Raw genomic sequence first — 17,931 nt, forward strand, 5'->3', positions numbered from 1 at the left:
ATCCACACCTAGTAAGGAAGCTGACAGAAGCACTGTTAACGGCTTATTTTCAGTCTTTTTTTTTCTTCTAAAAAATAAAAAATTAAAAAAAAAAAAATGCAGAGCAATTTACACCCATTAAACTTACCAGCTAAACTTAGCCGCTCAGTTACATGGTTGAACAGAGAGCTAAACACAGTCTGAGGAAAAGGAAAATTGAGCTTTCTAGCAGAGAGCCAACTCTCCATCTGGCTGTGCCTGATGCCAAGTCCAAGCACAAATAAACGAAGAGAAAAAGAGAAAAAGCAGTTGAAGTGGGAAATGGCACCACTACTGCTAAATACCGTCAAAGAACCCAGTCATGAAAAGTGCCAGAAAGAAAAAAGAAAGAAAAAAAAAAAAAGGAGTACCAAGGCATACAGCCTGGTATGGCAGAGCTGGAGCACAAGACAGGGTCCTGGGCAGAGGAGGAGCTATCTGATGCCACCCATGGCTCTTAACCCTCCTTTGGGGGACCTGGAAGAGGCTTACCAGGGAAGGTGGAAGTGGCTGACACTTCCCTCACCTCCACATTCCTCCACTCAGCGTGGGTTTAAGGCACAAAAGCTGGGTAACAAAAGAGCTTTTCCTCTCACAGTAATGCTTCCTACCACTTGCAGCAGTAGAGAAAACCATCGTACAACAATTATGTTCTGGATATCACAAACAACGTCTTGCTCGTGTATGTACAAACTAGGTACATGCCACAGAGATGGATTTTTGTTAAACTATGGATTTACTTGTTTCTTTTCATTCCTGTAGCAAGTTTAGCAGGCTGTAACATTTAGAACATGAGAACTGCATGGACACACTCTTACAGCTCATGCCTGCTTAAAAAAAAAAAAATAATAAAAAAAAAATGTTGAGGTCATAAATTATTGAGAGAGAAGAAGAGGAAGCAAGAAATACTCTGGTCTTTTAAATAATGAATTATATAACTGTATGAACGTGCAGTCAATAGCGTGACCCTAAAGTGTCTAGATAGAACCACAAGCCTTTTTAAAAGCCATGAATATGACGGAATTGGCAACGGATGCAATGCCCAATTCCCCATGAATGAAAGCACTTACCTGCACTAATGTTGTATTAATATTATTTTTTAATACCGACACAAGAACTATCTCCTGCTAGGAGCTGAGTGATTTACTTGTGCAAACAAGTCCATATATCAGCATAGATACAAGGGCATGCTCCATATATCCAGATGCCCAGAGGAATATTACAGTATGATTCTCCAACACAGCTGTACAAGCTTCTGGCAGCCCAACTACAGGCTTTATCTTGCCCAGTTTAGAACAAAAATCCAGATTTGGCCAGGCTATCAGAGCTCAAAATAAAAATACACAGTTGTGTTGGAAAGCAGCAATAAACTTTATTTTGCATGATTTCATCAACAAATGAACCGAAACTCAACTTTTCCAAGTGCGTTGAAACTGGAACTGGACAAAATCTTAAATCCCTGAAGGCTATCCCTGTGAAAACGTCGGAAGTTTTACCTGTGTTTATTAATTACACATATGTTGGAAGCGTGTAGAAAGCTAGAGCATTGCAGCTGCAAATACTTAAGAGACTTTTCAGATGATACATAACCCCACAGGGACATCCCTATGCAGGATCAGTCTGTCAAATGAGTGGCTGAGAATGGAACGTGGAATGGGATGAAGCATTACCCTCGGTTCAGTTTTTTTAATAAAACAGCAATCCTTATATCCCAAATGTGGAAACTCATGAAGGGTTTCAACAAGCTAAAGCTCTAGAACTAGAGCTATGCATTTCCTTTGTTTTTGTTTTTGTTTTTTATTTTTTGGGGGGAGATAGGGGACACAGAGCAAGGAAGACAGCAAACAGGGAGGAGGAAAAACTCTGAAATAAAGAACGTAATCTATTTCATCACAACAACAAAAAAAGGGCACTGAACTTTTCAAACAACATTCAAGATTGTTTTAGAGATTATGGTGTATTGGAGAGAACCATTTGGACAAAAGGAAAAAAAAAACTGCAGCCATACTACTGTTTGGTAGTTAGGTTAGAAATCGGTCACTAGAAACAAGGGATACAGAAGTGAAAATTGTAATCTGAAATCCTGTTAGTCCATACCGAAAGGTTTATAACAAAAATATTAAAGTTTCAAAATAATTTCAGGATATTTTTTCTTAAGTATTTACTATTAAACACGTGTGTTTTTCTATTTGACTCTAAGAGGAATTTTGAAGTCTGGGTCAACCTTGTCTCCATTTAGACATGCAATTTCCACAAACAGACAAATTAGCGCTTGATGTATGTGACCAAAAGGGCCAGCACTGTGAGAAGGATCAGCCACAATGGCCCCCTGCCATTCCCAGGCATGCTGTGTCTGTGCAGGCTTTTCTGTCCTGCTCCTGTCTGCTACAGACCTAGGGAGACCCTTTCAGTCTGAACCTGCCCATCGAGCCCCTTCTCTGTTTTTCATAAAACATATCACAAGCACTCCTAGAAGAGTTCAGAGAGACACTTTCTTTCAGACCAGGTCTGAATCACCATAAAACTTAGCCTTACTAACAGTAGAACAGGATGCCATTGACTCTGTATAAATGCTTGGAGTTGCTATATATAGGGGGTTGTTTATCTTACAAGGAAATGCACTGGCCATCTGGGAAAGGCCAGACATTTTGAGTTGCTCCATCCAAAGGTTGCACTGTGCTGTCCTGTCAGTAAGCAAAGCATGCATGCTGAATGCATTTTCTGATACAAAACTTAGGTTATTGCACAGACTGTCTGTCACAGTAAAGATTCCTAAAGAAATACTAACAGACGAGAAATCAGGTAGACAGGGCTAACTGACTGACAAGTGGTATCCAGATAAGTTTTCAGCAGAACTACTGAAAATCCCTGCAGGATTAACCACCACCCATTCTCCACTACAAGAAGGAAAGCTACCTTGCTAACCAGTGGTCAAGCCTGGTAAACACGCTGCTGAAATCCTGGCTTGCACCTATTAGGAGTTAACTTTGTTAGCTTTAGCTTTAAAACAGATTGCATCAGAAGAGCTGAAAGAAAATCACAATGACACCTAGATGTTGTGTTTACCGAGCATTAAAAATGCACAAATTTAGAGATATAAAGAACCAAACACTATATAAAGAACCGAACATATTTAGACTGGGGGGAGAGAGAACACAAATAAGGGAAATCCTAATTTTGTCCAATGCTGACATCAAGAAATAACTATATTTGTCCCAAATTTTAGCATGTATAGATCCTAGTTAATTAATTAGATTAACCTTTAACATAATCATTTTAGAGAGGGAGTCCTCCAACTTTGCTTCTTGCCATGCAGCTTTTTAAAGAAGTAATTTAATCTAAATCTGCAGCATTAATCTTTTTATATTGCCACTTTTCATCCAGTTTCACCGAGCTATTTTTAATAACGTCAGTAGTCAGCACAAGTCACCTACCTACTCTGAAGATCAAATCATCTTCAATGGGATTTTCTTTTCTTTTTCCAGTGCTGTACATGCTCGCAGGTCTTTTCACAGCTTTCTGCTTCACGTGACCACTGCCAGGAGATTTAACACGCCTCTTAACCCCTTCAGTGGTAGGTGACACATCTGCTGACCTGACCACTTTAAGTTTAAATGGGCTGCCCTTGATATGCTGATCATAAAGTCTCAGTGACAAAGTGAAGTCCCCTTCTTTCTGAACAGTATACAAAAATTCGTAAGTGCCGTTTTTATTGTCAAGTATTTCCCCATCTGCTACGCTCCCATCAGGCGTGCTCAGTTCAGCAGTGAGGTAAGCGTTCCCAGATTTACAGAGCTCCCCATCTTTGTCCTTCGTTGTGATGGTAACAGACATGGGCTGTCCGATCACGGTCTGCCTCAACCCCTCACCTGTGGCGACTGTTTCAGAGGCAACAGCATTGGTGGTTAAAATGGTACCCAGATTGTGAATGGACTTTTTCAGGCCTTCCGTTTCCACTATGAAGTCCAACTGGTCGTTTTCACGGGGCTGCAATGGGAAATCCCGCTCGGCCAGCTCGTTCAGCTTGTCGCTCATCTGCTTCTTCACCAGCAGCACTTCGGTTTCAGTGCCATGGTTGAGGGCTTGGGCCGTAAAGTTGCTGCAGCTTTTAATGCTCTCTTGTCCTTCCAGTAAGGTATCCAGCTGCGTTTGGAGGACCTGTGTGCATTGCCAAACACCAGATTAGCATCACATTGCAAGATCTGTGCTAGCAAGATGCTGCATGCTTTCTGCCTGAAGGCATTTGAAGAAACACAATTTATTGTGCTTTACTTTACAGTTTATTTTACAGTTTTCTTTTAGAAAATGTACTGCACTGATTCCCTGCACGTTCTCAGAATACCACACTGAGACAAAAAATGTACCCCGTTTTGGGTCTCCAGGGCTTCAAAGATCCACTGTCACTAGTTTGAATTACTCCCTTTACCTGCCTTTATTTATTTATTTATTTTTAAATATTAAAAAATGTGGAATTTTAAGCACCTTTCCATCTAATTCTCAGTTACAGTTAATGAGATAGTTAATGGGAAGCAAGTTGTCTGCACAGAGAGAGAGAGAGAGAGATTTTAAGAATCATCAGGCCCATGAACAAGGAAGGCTGCAAGGACTTCGTAAAATGATTTCTTCAGGGCCAGAGGAAACTTTGTGTTACTCCTTCCTCTATGGAGAGGGACAAGAAGGAATCTACATGCACCCTGAGGAAAAGTGTCATCCATCCTGAGGAAAAATTCTTGACCTAAATAACTGAAGACAGTAAAAGTCTCCCCAGCAGAAGTTGGGCAAGATGATTCCCCAGTTTCAGCAGTCAGGAGAGGAAAACGTAAAGGATGGACCGGGGATACTGGAAAGAGTTGGGCTGAGTAGCCTGAAATTTTAGTGGGCAGCAAGTAGCTACTCTGTATTTAAGACTGAAAAGGAGCTTTTATTAAAGGCTCAGTTCTGGCCCTCAGTCTAAAATTCTTAAAACAGTATTGACCTCAAAATTGTTAAGTGTGGGCTGGGAACAAGGCTAACTTTTTTTTTTAAAACAGTTTTGTAATGAATTAGAAAAAAGATCCCTGAATTATAAAAACCTAACAGAGAAATTCATGGGAGTCTGGAAAACACAAACATTCCAGTTATCCCGCACAATCTCCACTGACAAAATCCCCAAACCAAAGGACTAAGTCACACATGTGGTATGTTTTTCCTACAGAAAAGAACTAGGGCACAGGCATTACAGTGGATCAGAGAGGTTATTTGTTGACTGTCACTGCAAAATTAGTATTTTTAAAACACTTCAGTTGATTTTAAATTAAACTTAGAGACTCTGCGTCTATTGCTATGAGATACTCTTCCCATGCTGATAAACACTATGTAATGATACTAAGGGCATTTTTGTTCTGATTTTTATGTAGCTATCTCTTTCTCTCCACTCACTGGGAAAAAAACTGTTAACTGTTATCTGTTTAGATGCCTAGAGAGGCATCTAAAAACCTCCCAGGATTCAGTGCTAGGCATTTTTGATCTGCCATGCCTTTATTCCAGGCCATAAACAGTTAAACAGACAGCATAGCTAGTAAAGTCCCGGGATGACAAAAACCCCTACACTCAGGATAAACCACAGACTGTGGAGGAAGACAATTTGCAGCTATATTTTAAAACCGTTATACTCTCAATGTAGCTTTCTTTCATTATAGACATGGAAAATATTAAGTCCTACCATAACTAGCATTTCAGATGTGTTTAGAGCATTTTACATGAGGCCTCTCAGTCCACTGGACAACCAAAACTGACTGGCTAAATTTCTTTTAGTAAAGAATAGCTCTTCCTTTTTTAATTTTTTTTTTTTTTTTTTGCAAGGTGAGAATGATGAAATATTTGGATTTGAATTATTTTGCAGGCCTACTGTTCAGTCCAAAACAAAATTTGTTTCTAATCACTCTTGCTATACAAACAGGAAATACCTCTTTTATTGCTTATATGCAGCTTCATAAACTTTGGTTCTCTAAATCATAAAGCATCGGAACAGGCTGCCTAGGGAGGTTGTGGAGTCTCCTTCTCTGGAGATATTCAAGGCCTGTCTGGACGCCTACCTGGGCAGCCTGCTCTGAGGAACCTGCTTTGGCAGGGGGGTTGGACCCGATGATCTTTCGAGGTCCCTTCCAACACCTACAGTTCTGTGATTCTGTGAAATAGTTGAACATGCCCCTTTAAACAACAGTAAGATAATTTAACATCATATTCCATCTTGTGTGAACTTCATACACAAACTGAGTATATTTTCTTGCTAAGCAAATACAGTTTTGGGACATCTTGGATATGTTTAGATGAACAGAATTGAGAATCTGAATTCAGACCTATTAATCCTCAACCCATGACTTCTAGGACGAAATATGTTACCAGGCATTTGAAAGGAAAACAGTGCTTTAAAGCCAAATGGTAAGCCTTGCTCAGTTCTTCGGGAGAAATTGTTTGGCTTGTATCTTCATGAGAGGATTCATGGAATTGCAGCCCAAGGATTTCAGACTTTAGTTTGGTATTCCCTTATTGGCATCTGTACATGAGACACGTGCGCTTTAAGCAGATACCTGCTCATTGTGCTTGCTGTTTTAGATCTCCTCACACCACATGCATGGGGCTAGCTACCCATACAGGATCTGGATTCCATTTTCGAGTGTGTGCAGCCACAAGCAAGGCTGTGAAGTACTTGATTTCAGGAAGACTAAGTTGTCCTCTGGATTTCAGACACAATTTGTCAAAGTGGCGTCCTGCATCATTTATAAAAACTGGCTGTTAAATTAATAGCTTTTCATTGAAACAAAACATGCATCTTACTTTGTGTTTAAGGCCATAATTCACTTCCAGTTCCATAAGCAGCACACTCTTTCGCACATTTAAAGTCTTCTGGAGTTCATCAAAAGTGGAATGAATGTCATCTACAATGCTAGCCTTTTGGTTGGTTAACTGGTGTATGATTTCAGATATAAAATGAAGTGCTGAGTCGATCTCTGGAAGCCTGAGGGAGGGATTAAATTACAAAGATTGCTGTTTCAAAAGTTATTAAACATTGGCCCTTGCCCTGACATTTTTTGATGAAACAATCTTATCACCAGGCTGTCTTTAAACTCGGTCATTTCCCAGAAGTAAGTTCATTCTTTTTATAACCACATAATGGTTTGGGTCTGATAAAACAAGGCTAAGCCAGGGCCTTCCCTTGTGGAAATTCATTACACTTCAGGCAGTTCCAACAGGGAGGCGTTGGATTCTCTGTCCTTTATGCAGATGTATCTACTAGGGAAGAGGGAACCAGATTTACCCCAGTTTGGTTTTGGTTTTGTTTTCTTAAGCTTTTCTGCCACAGTAAAGTTTGTGCTAGTCTAAGCATACAGTATTATTTATTTATTATTAAATTCATGGCTGGCTAGTACTTTTCTCCATAATATTTTACGCTCCTTCTTTGGAGAACACTTGTATTTCCAACAGCTTCTGTTTTGCAAAAGACTAATAGGTATCTTTTACTCTTTTCTTTAATCCCTCAGTGCATCAAACTCACTGGATTTTTTTTCCCTTATGCTGTCCTCTTTGCAATCCCTATTTTATGGGTAAAGGCCCATGGCACAAGCACATTAAAACAATTACCCAAGGTAACACAGGAAGGCAGTGCTAAAACTGAAAAATAATCCATGGAGACTCTGTACCGTTTATTGACAGCATCCAGCTGGACTTGGAGGGAAGCCTTGTGTTGCTCCACCACATCCTTGAGTGGTACTGTGGGATGTTCTGCATGTTCTCCCTCTGTACACTCCCGGCACATGGCTGTCTCGCAGGACTGGCAGTAAAATTCCATCACCTGAAAAAGTGCACAGCTCTAGATTCAGACACAGCAGCAGTACCATCAGCTCTAAGCACATCTTTCTGTGCCTTAAACTCATGCTATTAACCAAGCTTGCAGATTGCAGTTCAACGTGAAACAAAGACACCAACAATATACTGCTTAACAGTTGTCTGTTATTCTTACATATCTCCTACCAAATGCATTTTATTCTATCAGGAATCATCAAAACAGCAATCTGGAAAATTCAACGATGGACCCCAATGCTAGCCCTAATACCATCTTTATACTGTGGAATAGTAAACTTTGGTGTTTCTCTACTACTCCATGAAAACAAAACAAAACAAAACAAACAAACAAAAAAAATCAGGGCATTCTGATCACCTCACTAACTTAATCCTTTGTCTCCCTTAAGGGGCTGCCACAGAAAGTGTAAGTTTAGGCTGTTTTTCTTAGCAGGGCCACTTGTGCAACACAAACTCAACTGAGATCACCAAACGCCATGTTTATTTGCTACAGAAAAACACCCTCAATGAACAAATGTGCTGCAGGGCAAAAGCTCTATATCCCACTGCTAATCCCTTAAAACCATCAAAACCCCATATCTGAGACTATAATAAGAGTGCTCATCTACACTTAAAAGAGCAGAAGATTGTTTCAACCTGTTAAATACCCAGTCAAACGCTGTCTGGTGATTAAAAAATAAGACCTTCATTGTGTAATAAATACCCCCAAATCTGAATATACTCATGATGGTAAAGAAAAGTGCTGTGTACAAAATCATATAATAGTCAAAATAGCACACATACATGCAAATTCAGCATGAGACATTCTTTTACAGCTCGAAAGTTTTTCAGCGCAAATAATTTTAGGCTTATTACTGAGTGTGTAAGAAAGCTCACAGTACATATGCTTCAAAGCAAACCATTGGCAGCTTTCTTGCGTTCAGCACATAGCATCAGAATCTTGAATAACTCGGTTGATGCTTTTGGCACGCAGACCTCACACAGAGGAGTGTGCTGGAGATGTGGGTTGACATTAGGTGGTTGTGTGGGTAGAGTAGAACCAGCTGTTTTCAGGTACCTGAGCAGAGGGACCTGTAACAGCTCCAAAGGAGCTGGCTGTTCCAAGTCTTGAGAATTAGGAGGGAGAAGTATTATTATTATTAGAAGTACTATTAGCATTAATAGGGATTTTCCTGTGATAAGCTCCTTTCCTTCTTATCTCAATTCACAAGACATGAGATTCACACGTAGTGAGGGTTCAGTTGTTTGCTGGCCATTTGTGTAAGCCACTTTAGAAACAAAGTAAAAGCTGCCCCCAAATTAACAGGGTAAGGAAAGCACATGTAGACCTAAATAATGGCAACTCCCATTAACACCACTCCAGTAATCCTGAACTTAGACAGTAGTGGGTCCTCTGAGGCCTGGCAGTTATTTTCGTGATCTCTAACATGTGGGGCAGTCTCACAAGCATAGAGGAAGTCAGTTAAATAGCACTTAGGATTCAATTATTTACAAAGGCTTCAAAAATTTGCAACCAGAACCAACCAAAATGAACAACATTTTATTAGGAAACTATAAGCCTTTTTATATGGTCATAAACGTTCACTTATTTTGAATCAGTGTCAAAAGTTCATCTTTCTGTCTCTTCATAATTTAATGCTCATGTTCAAGAGATTTTAACAAGCTTTTTTACTTGTTCTATATTTTTTATCTTTGGATACGATAGAATAATGTAATATTTCTGTTTCCTATTGAATACTTCATAACAATACCATCATATTTACAACAATATACATGAGAGAAAATATCTCATTGGCAAATTAAATTTTAGCCTAATTGACTTTCTTCCTCTTTATTCAAGTGCCAGAGAAACATATAAGCCAAAATGGTAATAGCAAGCAGACCATAAAGAGCTAAAATATATGTCTGCATAGAAATTGTCTTCTTTGCCTCAGTCACATTCAAAATGTGTTGAGTGAAACATCTTTCATTTCCCATGAAAATCTTTGGATTGTGCCATGGCTGAAGAAGAAAGAAAAGCTAATATTAACACAATTCAGGCCTCAAGTGCTTCCATGAGCTGATTTCCTAAGATTTTATCTAGCACTTCCTAATCATCTAAGATTCCATATATTTATTTTTTTCTTAATTTCTAAGTAGAGGCAGACACGTACTACTGGCTTTTCCTCTCCCCTCTCCATTCCCAACATGAGCATCACATTATGTAACATTCCCAGAAAACTTTTCATGATTCAGGTTTGTTTCACAAAATATTTCAGAAGAAAAAAAAATTTAAAAATTGCCTGAAACCCTTTTTTCCAAATGTCCTCTTGTGCAGGATAGACTGTGGCATCCAGCATTGCCTTCTGCTATGTTTCCACTGAAGTCACAAAATCAGGCAATGAAAACAGCCCTATCAGCTGTAATGAAATGTGAGTTAATACTCACTGGTTCTGAAATCCTCCCCACTGACTCTGCCTTAAACCAGACCAGGATATTTCAGCACAGTGATCTAACTAGAGATCCACACGTCTTCACCACTGTAATTTAACTGAGTTACAGATTTTTTTTCCATTTGCATAATCAGGTCTACATGTACTTCTGAAATAGATTTCACAAAGCCGAAACACGTGGATTCCAGTCCTTCAAAGTTCAGGTCTCAAGAAAAAAGCTCTCAGCAATGACAAGCCTCATTTATCCAAAACTACATCCAAATAATCATATTGTTCATCCTCTGCTTTCTATTTGTTTGAATTAAAACACCAGTCCAGAGAAAAGGAAGTGTTTGCTCTTTGCCAGCCCTCTTCCCCATCTCTCACCCATGTTCAGTTCCTCTGTCCCAGAGCTAGTGTGTACCTGAGATTTGTATGTTTGGGCTTTTAGAAGAATACAAGTTTGGATTACCTGAGCAGCCCTCCCAGACTATGTGGCAAAACTTAGAAACAAACTCCTGTTCTCCCAAGTCTTAGCTTTTGCCTACTGATGCAGTAAACCTGAAAGCTTTAATCAAATTTAAAATAAAAGTTTACAAAACTGTTATGACTTAAACAACATACTTACATACAAGTAAACCACTTAAATCCCTTGTATTTAATCAAATATGATTATATCAGAGTCAGACTACTGCTCCCTAACTGTATTAAGTGTTTCTGGTGAGGGAGGACGATATTTTGCTAGCAGTGATCTCAGTTCATTAGTGCTAATGCTCATTAAAGGTAAGTTCTGACATTCTGAATTTTTCATTTAGCCTCAGTGACACACTGAATATTGCAGAGTACAGAAAAAATAGATTACAGTTTAATGGGATACACAAGTGACACAGTGGGAAGTATAGAAGTGAGGAGAAAAAAGGGTTTAAAAGGTATTTTATGAAGCCATTTCATCAGAACATCAAGGATAGAGGCTTTCTTATTTTTCTATGAGAAGCACATAGGCTGTAAGCAGAAGTTGCACACGTTCAGGAAATGTTTTTCTAAACACAATCTTTTACCTGTCAAGTTCCCAAGCTATTCTACCAACTTTCAAGAAAAACCTAGCCAGAGATGAGACATGCTCTCTTGTTTCAAGTGTTTAATCTGGTATTTGGTGTGTTCTCTTGTTGCACTCTACAGGCAGAAAATAAACTGCACTTGTAAAATTGAGGATCCTAGGCTCTAAGCTGGCTTTCACTTCAAACTCAGAAAAGAAAAAAATCCATATTATATAGTAATGGACCTAGAGTTACACATTATTCCCTGTCCAGGCTATACCTAAATGATTGTAAACCAACATTTCCAAACTAGCATGCTTATGCCCAGCAGGAGTTACAGGAGTTTAGCAGCTGAGAATAAAGCCAATCTTATTTGCATGTGCAGATACAAGATTAGAACCTTCTCTCAGGTTCAGAAGTTCCATAGCATATGGGCCCTACTATCCCAGTTTCACAAGGACATTGTTGTGCTCTGTGCTTGGTGAATAAGGAAGCATTAGTTTATAGTTCCAGCACAGGAAATCTCTTACGTTAAGATACTACAAGCTGAGTTTCATTTTTCATAAGCACGCACACAACAAAGATGCCACAACAGAGGATGAGAGGATGTGTGCAGAAGAACTAGGATATACACAAACGTATGGAAAGTATGAGTGGTGGCAATGAGACCAACTGGAAAGGAAAGCACTTAACCTACAGGGCCTGAGGAAAGCTAAGATAGAAGCAGACAGGAAACTCAGTAAGAAAAAAAACAGCAGTTTCTATCTGATTTTAATCACAGAGGTTTAAAGCCAGCATCACTGGAGAGGCTGAAAAAGCTTGTTTAAACAGAAACTTGTTTCCAAGCTAATACAAAGAAAATCTGGAAATATTTAAATCAAACCAACTTGATGCAAAATTTTCCCTCAAGAGCAAAAATACAATGGATCTGACAATACATATGATTATACCCAAGCCCATATACACAAGTGAATGAGGAGAGGATTCAGTGCAGAATGACTGCCCGTTCTTTGCAGGCCTCCTCCAGCCACCACCTCAGTCCCCCCTCGCTCACTCCGATATTGCTCCTTGCCATGCAGCACCCTGTCATGCTGTATACCCATGAAGCCAGCAACAGTCCATTTCCTCAGTCATGCCCAGGGTGCCCGGCACCCTGCCCTGCACACCTTGCCCTTCGGCCAGGCCTGCCCAGCCAGCCTTGGTCAGTTCTCCCCCAAACTTACCTCAGTTCCCCCCTTTATGGTGATTAATGTGCACTTTACCTTTTAATTTCCTAGTTCACAAAGCTTTAAACTGGTGCTATTTTCAGCCTCTCCCCCACCCCACCACCACCCCACCCTCCCAGTTCCTACTGGAACAAGAAGATATTCCCATCACACCCTACTCTGCATCTTAAAAGGCAAGCTATGCTTCAAGGCAAGCCAACTAAGTTTATTTTAGAGGACTTACAAACACATCTTTCCATAGAAAGGAATTTTCAGAGAACTATAAGGTGGCCCAACTTTAATGTAGACATTTTTTTCTACATATACCCAAAGAGTCATCAGTTGATAATGTAAACTGCAAAACAAGTAACATCTTCATTTTGACGTCTGTTTCTTGTTTTTTTTTTGTTGTTTTTTTTTTTTGTTTTTTTTTTTTTTTCTGCATTTCACAAAGAAATATGAAATGGCTCCCATCACAATTCCTCTATCAGAAAAGAACTGTGATTCATGTTAAGGAGATCCAACAAAATGTAAATAAAAAAAAATAGGAATACATTAATGAGTAACCACTACACACATACAGGTATAGCACACACTAAAAAAAGTTACGCAAGTTACTCATTAATCAGATTGTGAAGCAAATCAGTTCTACAAGCCAATCTAATTGCAGCAGGTTAGTAAAGGAGAGGGAACTGAGCTGTTTTTCTGTAAGAGCAATGAACACCTATCAACTGAATTACTTTTATACAACCCATACACCTAAACTGAGCATTGAATAAAACAGTTCACAGAAAGTTGTCTTAAAATCCTGGCATACATTTCTTGGTTTGCACAGAAGTTTACAACACTACATGGCTCAGTTTTTCAATATGGTCTACGTACACTCTTGCAAAGCCTAGCTTTGAGACAGAAGCTGATCTGCCTACCATGAAACCACACAGGTTACTGTTGAAAATGCTGAAAGCTGCAGAGTTGGAGTTGTTCTTGTAATAATATTGGAATACTTACTCACTTTGGGGGTACTTGCCAATGAATACAGTGATACCATTTGAGGGCGTATGGGAGAGGATGCTGGACAAAAAGAGTAGGTGGGGAAAAAAAAAAAAAAAAAAAAAAGCAGCCTCCGAGGACTGATAACACAGGAGGCACAAAGCACTGCAGATAAACAGTAGCTCTCTGTTTTAAGCCTGTGCTGACCCAGCGCATCCTGAGTTAGGATGGCCTTTTACTTGGCACTATGTTAACATGCTCACATAGCTTCTGGGACTGCCTCCAATCTCTCAGGGTCAGTATGCGGGTAGGTTATGCTCATAAGGTACCTGCCTCATACTGCCTAAACAAGCCCACAGGTTCTCACCACAATATTTGAGCCTATGAGTAAGGCAGTTGTGGAAAGCCATCCCAAAGAGCCAAAGGCACAAGGTCCAGGGCTTGCAGGGGAGCAATTGTGACCAAATGTACTAAGAGGAGGTATCACCAAAAGCAGTTGTTAAGATGAAATAACACTACTTTAAGATGCTCCTCTGAATGTGTTTGAGTACTGCTGGTTTTAAGAAGTCACTTGTCTTTGCTGAGCTAAAATAAAAATCAAAGCAATTGTGTCATTCCAATTCCCCCACTACCTATTTAAAATGACCTGTCCATGTTAAATAACCAGACCAGTCAGCACACATCAGTACCTGTGCATATCATGGGAGCTCATCTCACTTACATTTCCGTCATGATTGGGGCAGGAGAGCGGTTTGCCCGCAGCAACAGCGGTGACAGTCTCCAAGATGGAGGACTCTTCAATGCTGTTGTCTGGCGTTCGTTGCAGGACATCCATCAGGTTGGTAATAAAGAAGTTGTTCTGGAGTGCAGAAACCCCTTTCTCTGGCAGAATGGAGGTCTGGCGGCACACGGGGCAAGAAAGGGTTAAGCTATGGGCTGGAATGTAATTCTGTAAGCACCTGTGGGGAAGGGAGGTGGAGGGGGAGAAAGAGAGGGAAAGTATCATCAAAGAGGAAAAAAAACTCCCTTCATTTAAGAACTGGCTTGAAATAGCACTACCCCTACTTACGGGAGAAAAGGTAAATCATATTCCAGGCTTCAGAAGTGAAGTATTATGGGGACTTTTTTTTCCCCTGCCACATCAAAAAATGTTCAATAAGCTGACATCACTGTGAGAGTTATGGGCCCCTCTTTGAGCCATTCATGCTGAGTTGATCTATTCTTTGAGACATCTACTGCATCCTGCTCTTAGGATAGTAAAAATGATAAACTATCCGATAAAGTTTGACAGACATCAAGTTATTGCATTAAGCGTACGTCTTTAACCGAGTAACCGATGGTTGACCTTTGTCTTTCCAAATGAATCTCCTTTATTAACTTGTATCTCTGGGTTTAGTGTTTCAGACCTAAAACCTGGTCCCAATGAAACCAATGGAAAATTTTCCATTTATTTCAATTAGGAAAGTTATTTGGCAGTTGGCCAAAATCAACACAGCTCACTCTGCTTTGTTCTTACTACATAGAGAAGCATATCCTAAGTTATCATAGTTTATGTTAAGACAAGTTTTGGGGGGATTTTTGTGTTTTATTTTTCATTTTGATTAGTTCGCTTGTTTTAGAGATACTAAATTTCATAGAATACAAATCCAACACAAAGCTTCTGTTATCAAGAATATGCAGTAGTTAGTGCTTCTTCTGGCCTTGAAATCCAAGTTAACAACTGCTGAGCATACAACATTTGACTGCAATTCAATATAGCCCTGTAAAGACGGGAAGCTCTGCAGAATGCAGTTCTTCAGGAGTCTGAAAGGCGAGCAGTGCTACACCGAGTTGTTCATGTGATGCCAATCAAGGAGGGTGACCTTGCACAGCTATGTGTCTCTCATCCACTTCCAAGCACTTTGCTTGCACCACTCTTCATCCTCCCTTGGCAGCCCTCCTCCTGACCCCCCAGTAAGGGCTCTGTGAAAGGAGAGCTTAGGTTTTGTTCATCAGCTGTACACTGGAGGAGTTCTTCCAACCTCTCTCCATAACCAGATCAGCATAAGAGGATTACAGTGAAAACCAGAAGCTGACTTTAGGATTTACACATGAACTGAAGTCAAGAAACTTAAGACACAATGGTGAAAATCTTGACTTCACTAACTTCAGTGAGAGTTTCACTGCTGAATTTGGTAAAGACAGAGTTTCCTACTCCTTTAGGAAAAACTATTTAATCTGGCACACTCAGAGATCCACATTTTTTCTTGGACCCCGTAAAATTAAATACACGCATCACAGTTCTAAGAGGTGGAAATCTCCTTAACTGTGTTCACATGAAGCGTCATTTATTATTATTCTCCTGCCATTCAATATATAACCCAAAGAGGTGCATCCCGTCATCAGATCAAGACTTCTAATCAGTAATTCTTCAGTTAACTTTTTTGCAGATGCTGTATTCCTGCCACCGTTTGAATGGATAATACAACATTAAAGTATCCCTAGGTATGTATATTTAATTCAGATGAATACAGTAGAAGGCAAATTGCTGGGTTTTCTCCATCTCTTTTCAGAGAGTTTTTCTACTTCAGTCAACCAAGCTGCAGAATAATGAGGACACTTAATCACCGGTTATTAATAATGTATATATTGTGTCTAAACCTTGGACATTAAAGGATGGGATAATTATTTTGCTACTTAGTAAACCAACAAAGAAAGGTTTTTATTGTTTCTAATTAAAGGATAATCAGTATAAATTTGAGGCTATTAATTTGAAGACCAAATTCTGACTGTGACCTTATTCATTGGTGTAACTCTATTCATTACTTCCATGAAATATATTTACTTACTTTTGCATAAAGGGAAAGCATTTGAAATATTCTGTAGCTGCCTCTTCTGCCTGCCCAACACATATAATAGTTTTTACCTCCCTACTTCTCCAGCTTTCCCACAATTTATTGTCCCTTAACATGACCTTTACAAGTAAAGAGAAAAGTCAGCGTCCCATAAAGGACACAGGCTTCTGTGCTCGTTCCAAGACAAATGTCAAGTTACAAGCACAAAGAAAGAAAGGACTTACCTTTCACAAAAAGTGTGCAGACAGGGAAGTACTTTGGGGTTCTTGTAACGGTCCAGGCATATGCTGCAAATCAGAAACTGCTTGTCAATCTGACGGACCACAGGACTTGGGATGTTAGAGCCTTCACTGGCCATCCTAGACCACTGACATATGGATCCTGTTCCCTTCTACCCTGCACACTGCTGGAGTTGGTTGAGAGGGAAAAAAAAGAAAAAAAGAAAAAAAGAAAAAAGGCTTATAAACTCCATGAAATTACAAAATCAACAACCAATTCACCCATATTTCATCCTGATACGGGAATTCATATTTCCATATAAAGCAAAACCAACGGAGAATTAAACTTCTAAAACGTCGTGTTGGTGATGAGAGATTGGGAAACAGTCTACCCCACCATACATAACACCTCTGTGTGAGCACGCATTTCAGAAAGGCATGTTGCCTCTGAAATATGAGTTACAGGGCTGTTTGGTTCTGAAGACATCCACGATAAAAGTGTTCTTGTGCCAGTAGGCTAAGCCACTTCTAATAAACATTGGATTTCTTACATCTAGAGCACCACTGGCAAAATGCTTAAACTGGAACTGCACCAACCAAATGACTGTGTCACAGAGTTTAAGAATGGTTCAACTTAACATTTCTTCCCCTTATCGGTGCTGATGGTGCCAAAGATATGGTAGGCTTGGATTTCAGGAACTCCTGTGAAGGAACCTCCAGAGCCAGCCAGTCCCTGGGAAGACAGTGCTCAAATTCTGTATCAGCAGCAGAGGTGGGGTAGGTGAGGAGGAAATCCTCACAGTAACAGAGCCTAAGCAAAGAAGAGCCAGCTGATAGCTGCTGAGAGTCGGCAAAGGTAGGGCTGAGGGATACAGGAAGCAAATCCGGATAATGAATGCAAGGAAAATGGCATTCCAGGCAGGAAGAGTAGTCACTGAAATGTCTCCATAACACTGGCATAAAAAGCATGAAATAAAATGGAAAGAAGCAGAGCTATTGACTGGCAGAATTAAAATCACAGGTTAAAGGACCCCCAGCAGATTTGGAACTCCTCCTGTCCTGCAAGCAAGGTGCTGGAAGAGAAAAATTTTTCAACTGGAGGCACAGATTACAGCAACAGAATTAATGAGAAGAAAGAGAAAACAGGAGGAAAGGGAAGGGACCAACCTCAGGAAAAAGTTAACTGCTGGTTAAAATAGGTTAGAAAAACCTGACAAGCAGAGCTCCTGGCAGGGTGGCCAGCACAGCTCCTCTCCCCCAGCACTGAGAGGTGCAGGCTCCCTCCCCGAGGAGCCGACCGCAGCCGCTGTCCTAGCCCTGAGGCCTGCCAGTCCTCCTGCCTCCACGGAGGAGCAGGGGCTCCTTTTCTGTGTGAGCAG

General features: G+C 40.1%; 1 protein-coding gene across 11 annotated transcripts in view; it reads right to left on the reverse strand.

The window, feature by feature from the left end:
• TRIM2 (tripartite motif containing 2) overlaps positions 1-17,931 on the reverse strand; it is an 85,361-nt gene that overhangs the window by 20,673 nt on the left and 46,757 nt on the right. For all 11 annotated transcript variants that reach the window (XM_032187090.1, XM_032187084.1, XM_032187083.1 and 8 more), the window contains 5 exons: positions 16,559-16,740; positions 14,222-14,459; positions 7,698-7,849; positions 6,835-7,015; positions 3,453-4,176 (listed from right to left, as the gene is read on the reverse strand). In XM_032187090.1, coding sequence (XP_032042981.1) covers positions 3,453-4,176; positions 6,835-7,015; positions 7,698-7,849; positions 14,222-14,459; positions 16,559-16,692 — 1,429 coding nt within the window. In that variant the 5' untranslated portion in view covers positions 16,693-16,740. The remainder of the gene's footprint in view (positions 1-3,452; positions 4,177-6,834; positions 7,016-7,697; positions 7,850-14,221; positions 14,460-16,558; positions 16,741-17,931) is intronic.

This window comes from Aythya fuligula, chromosome 4 (genome assembly GCF_009819795.1).
Source record: "Aythya fuligula isolate bAytFul2 chromosome 4, bAytFul2.pri, whole genome shotgun sequence".
Lineage (NCBI taxonomy): Eukaryota > Metazoa > Chordata > Aves > Anseriformes > Anatidae > Aythya > Aythya fuligula.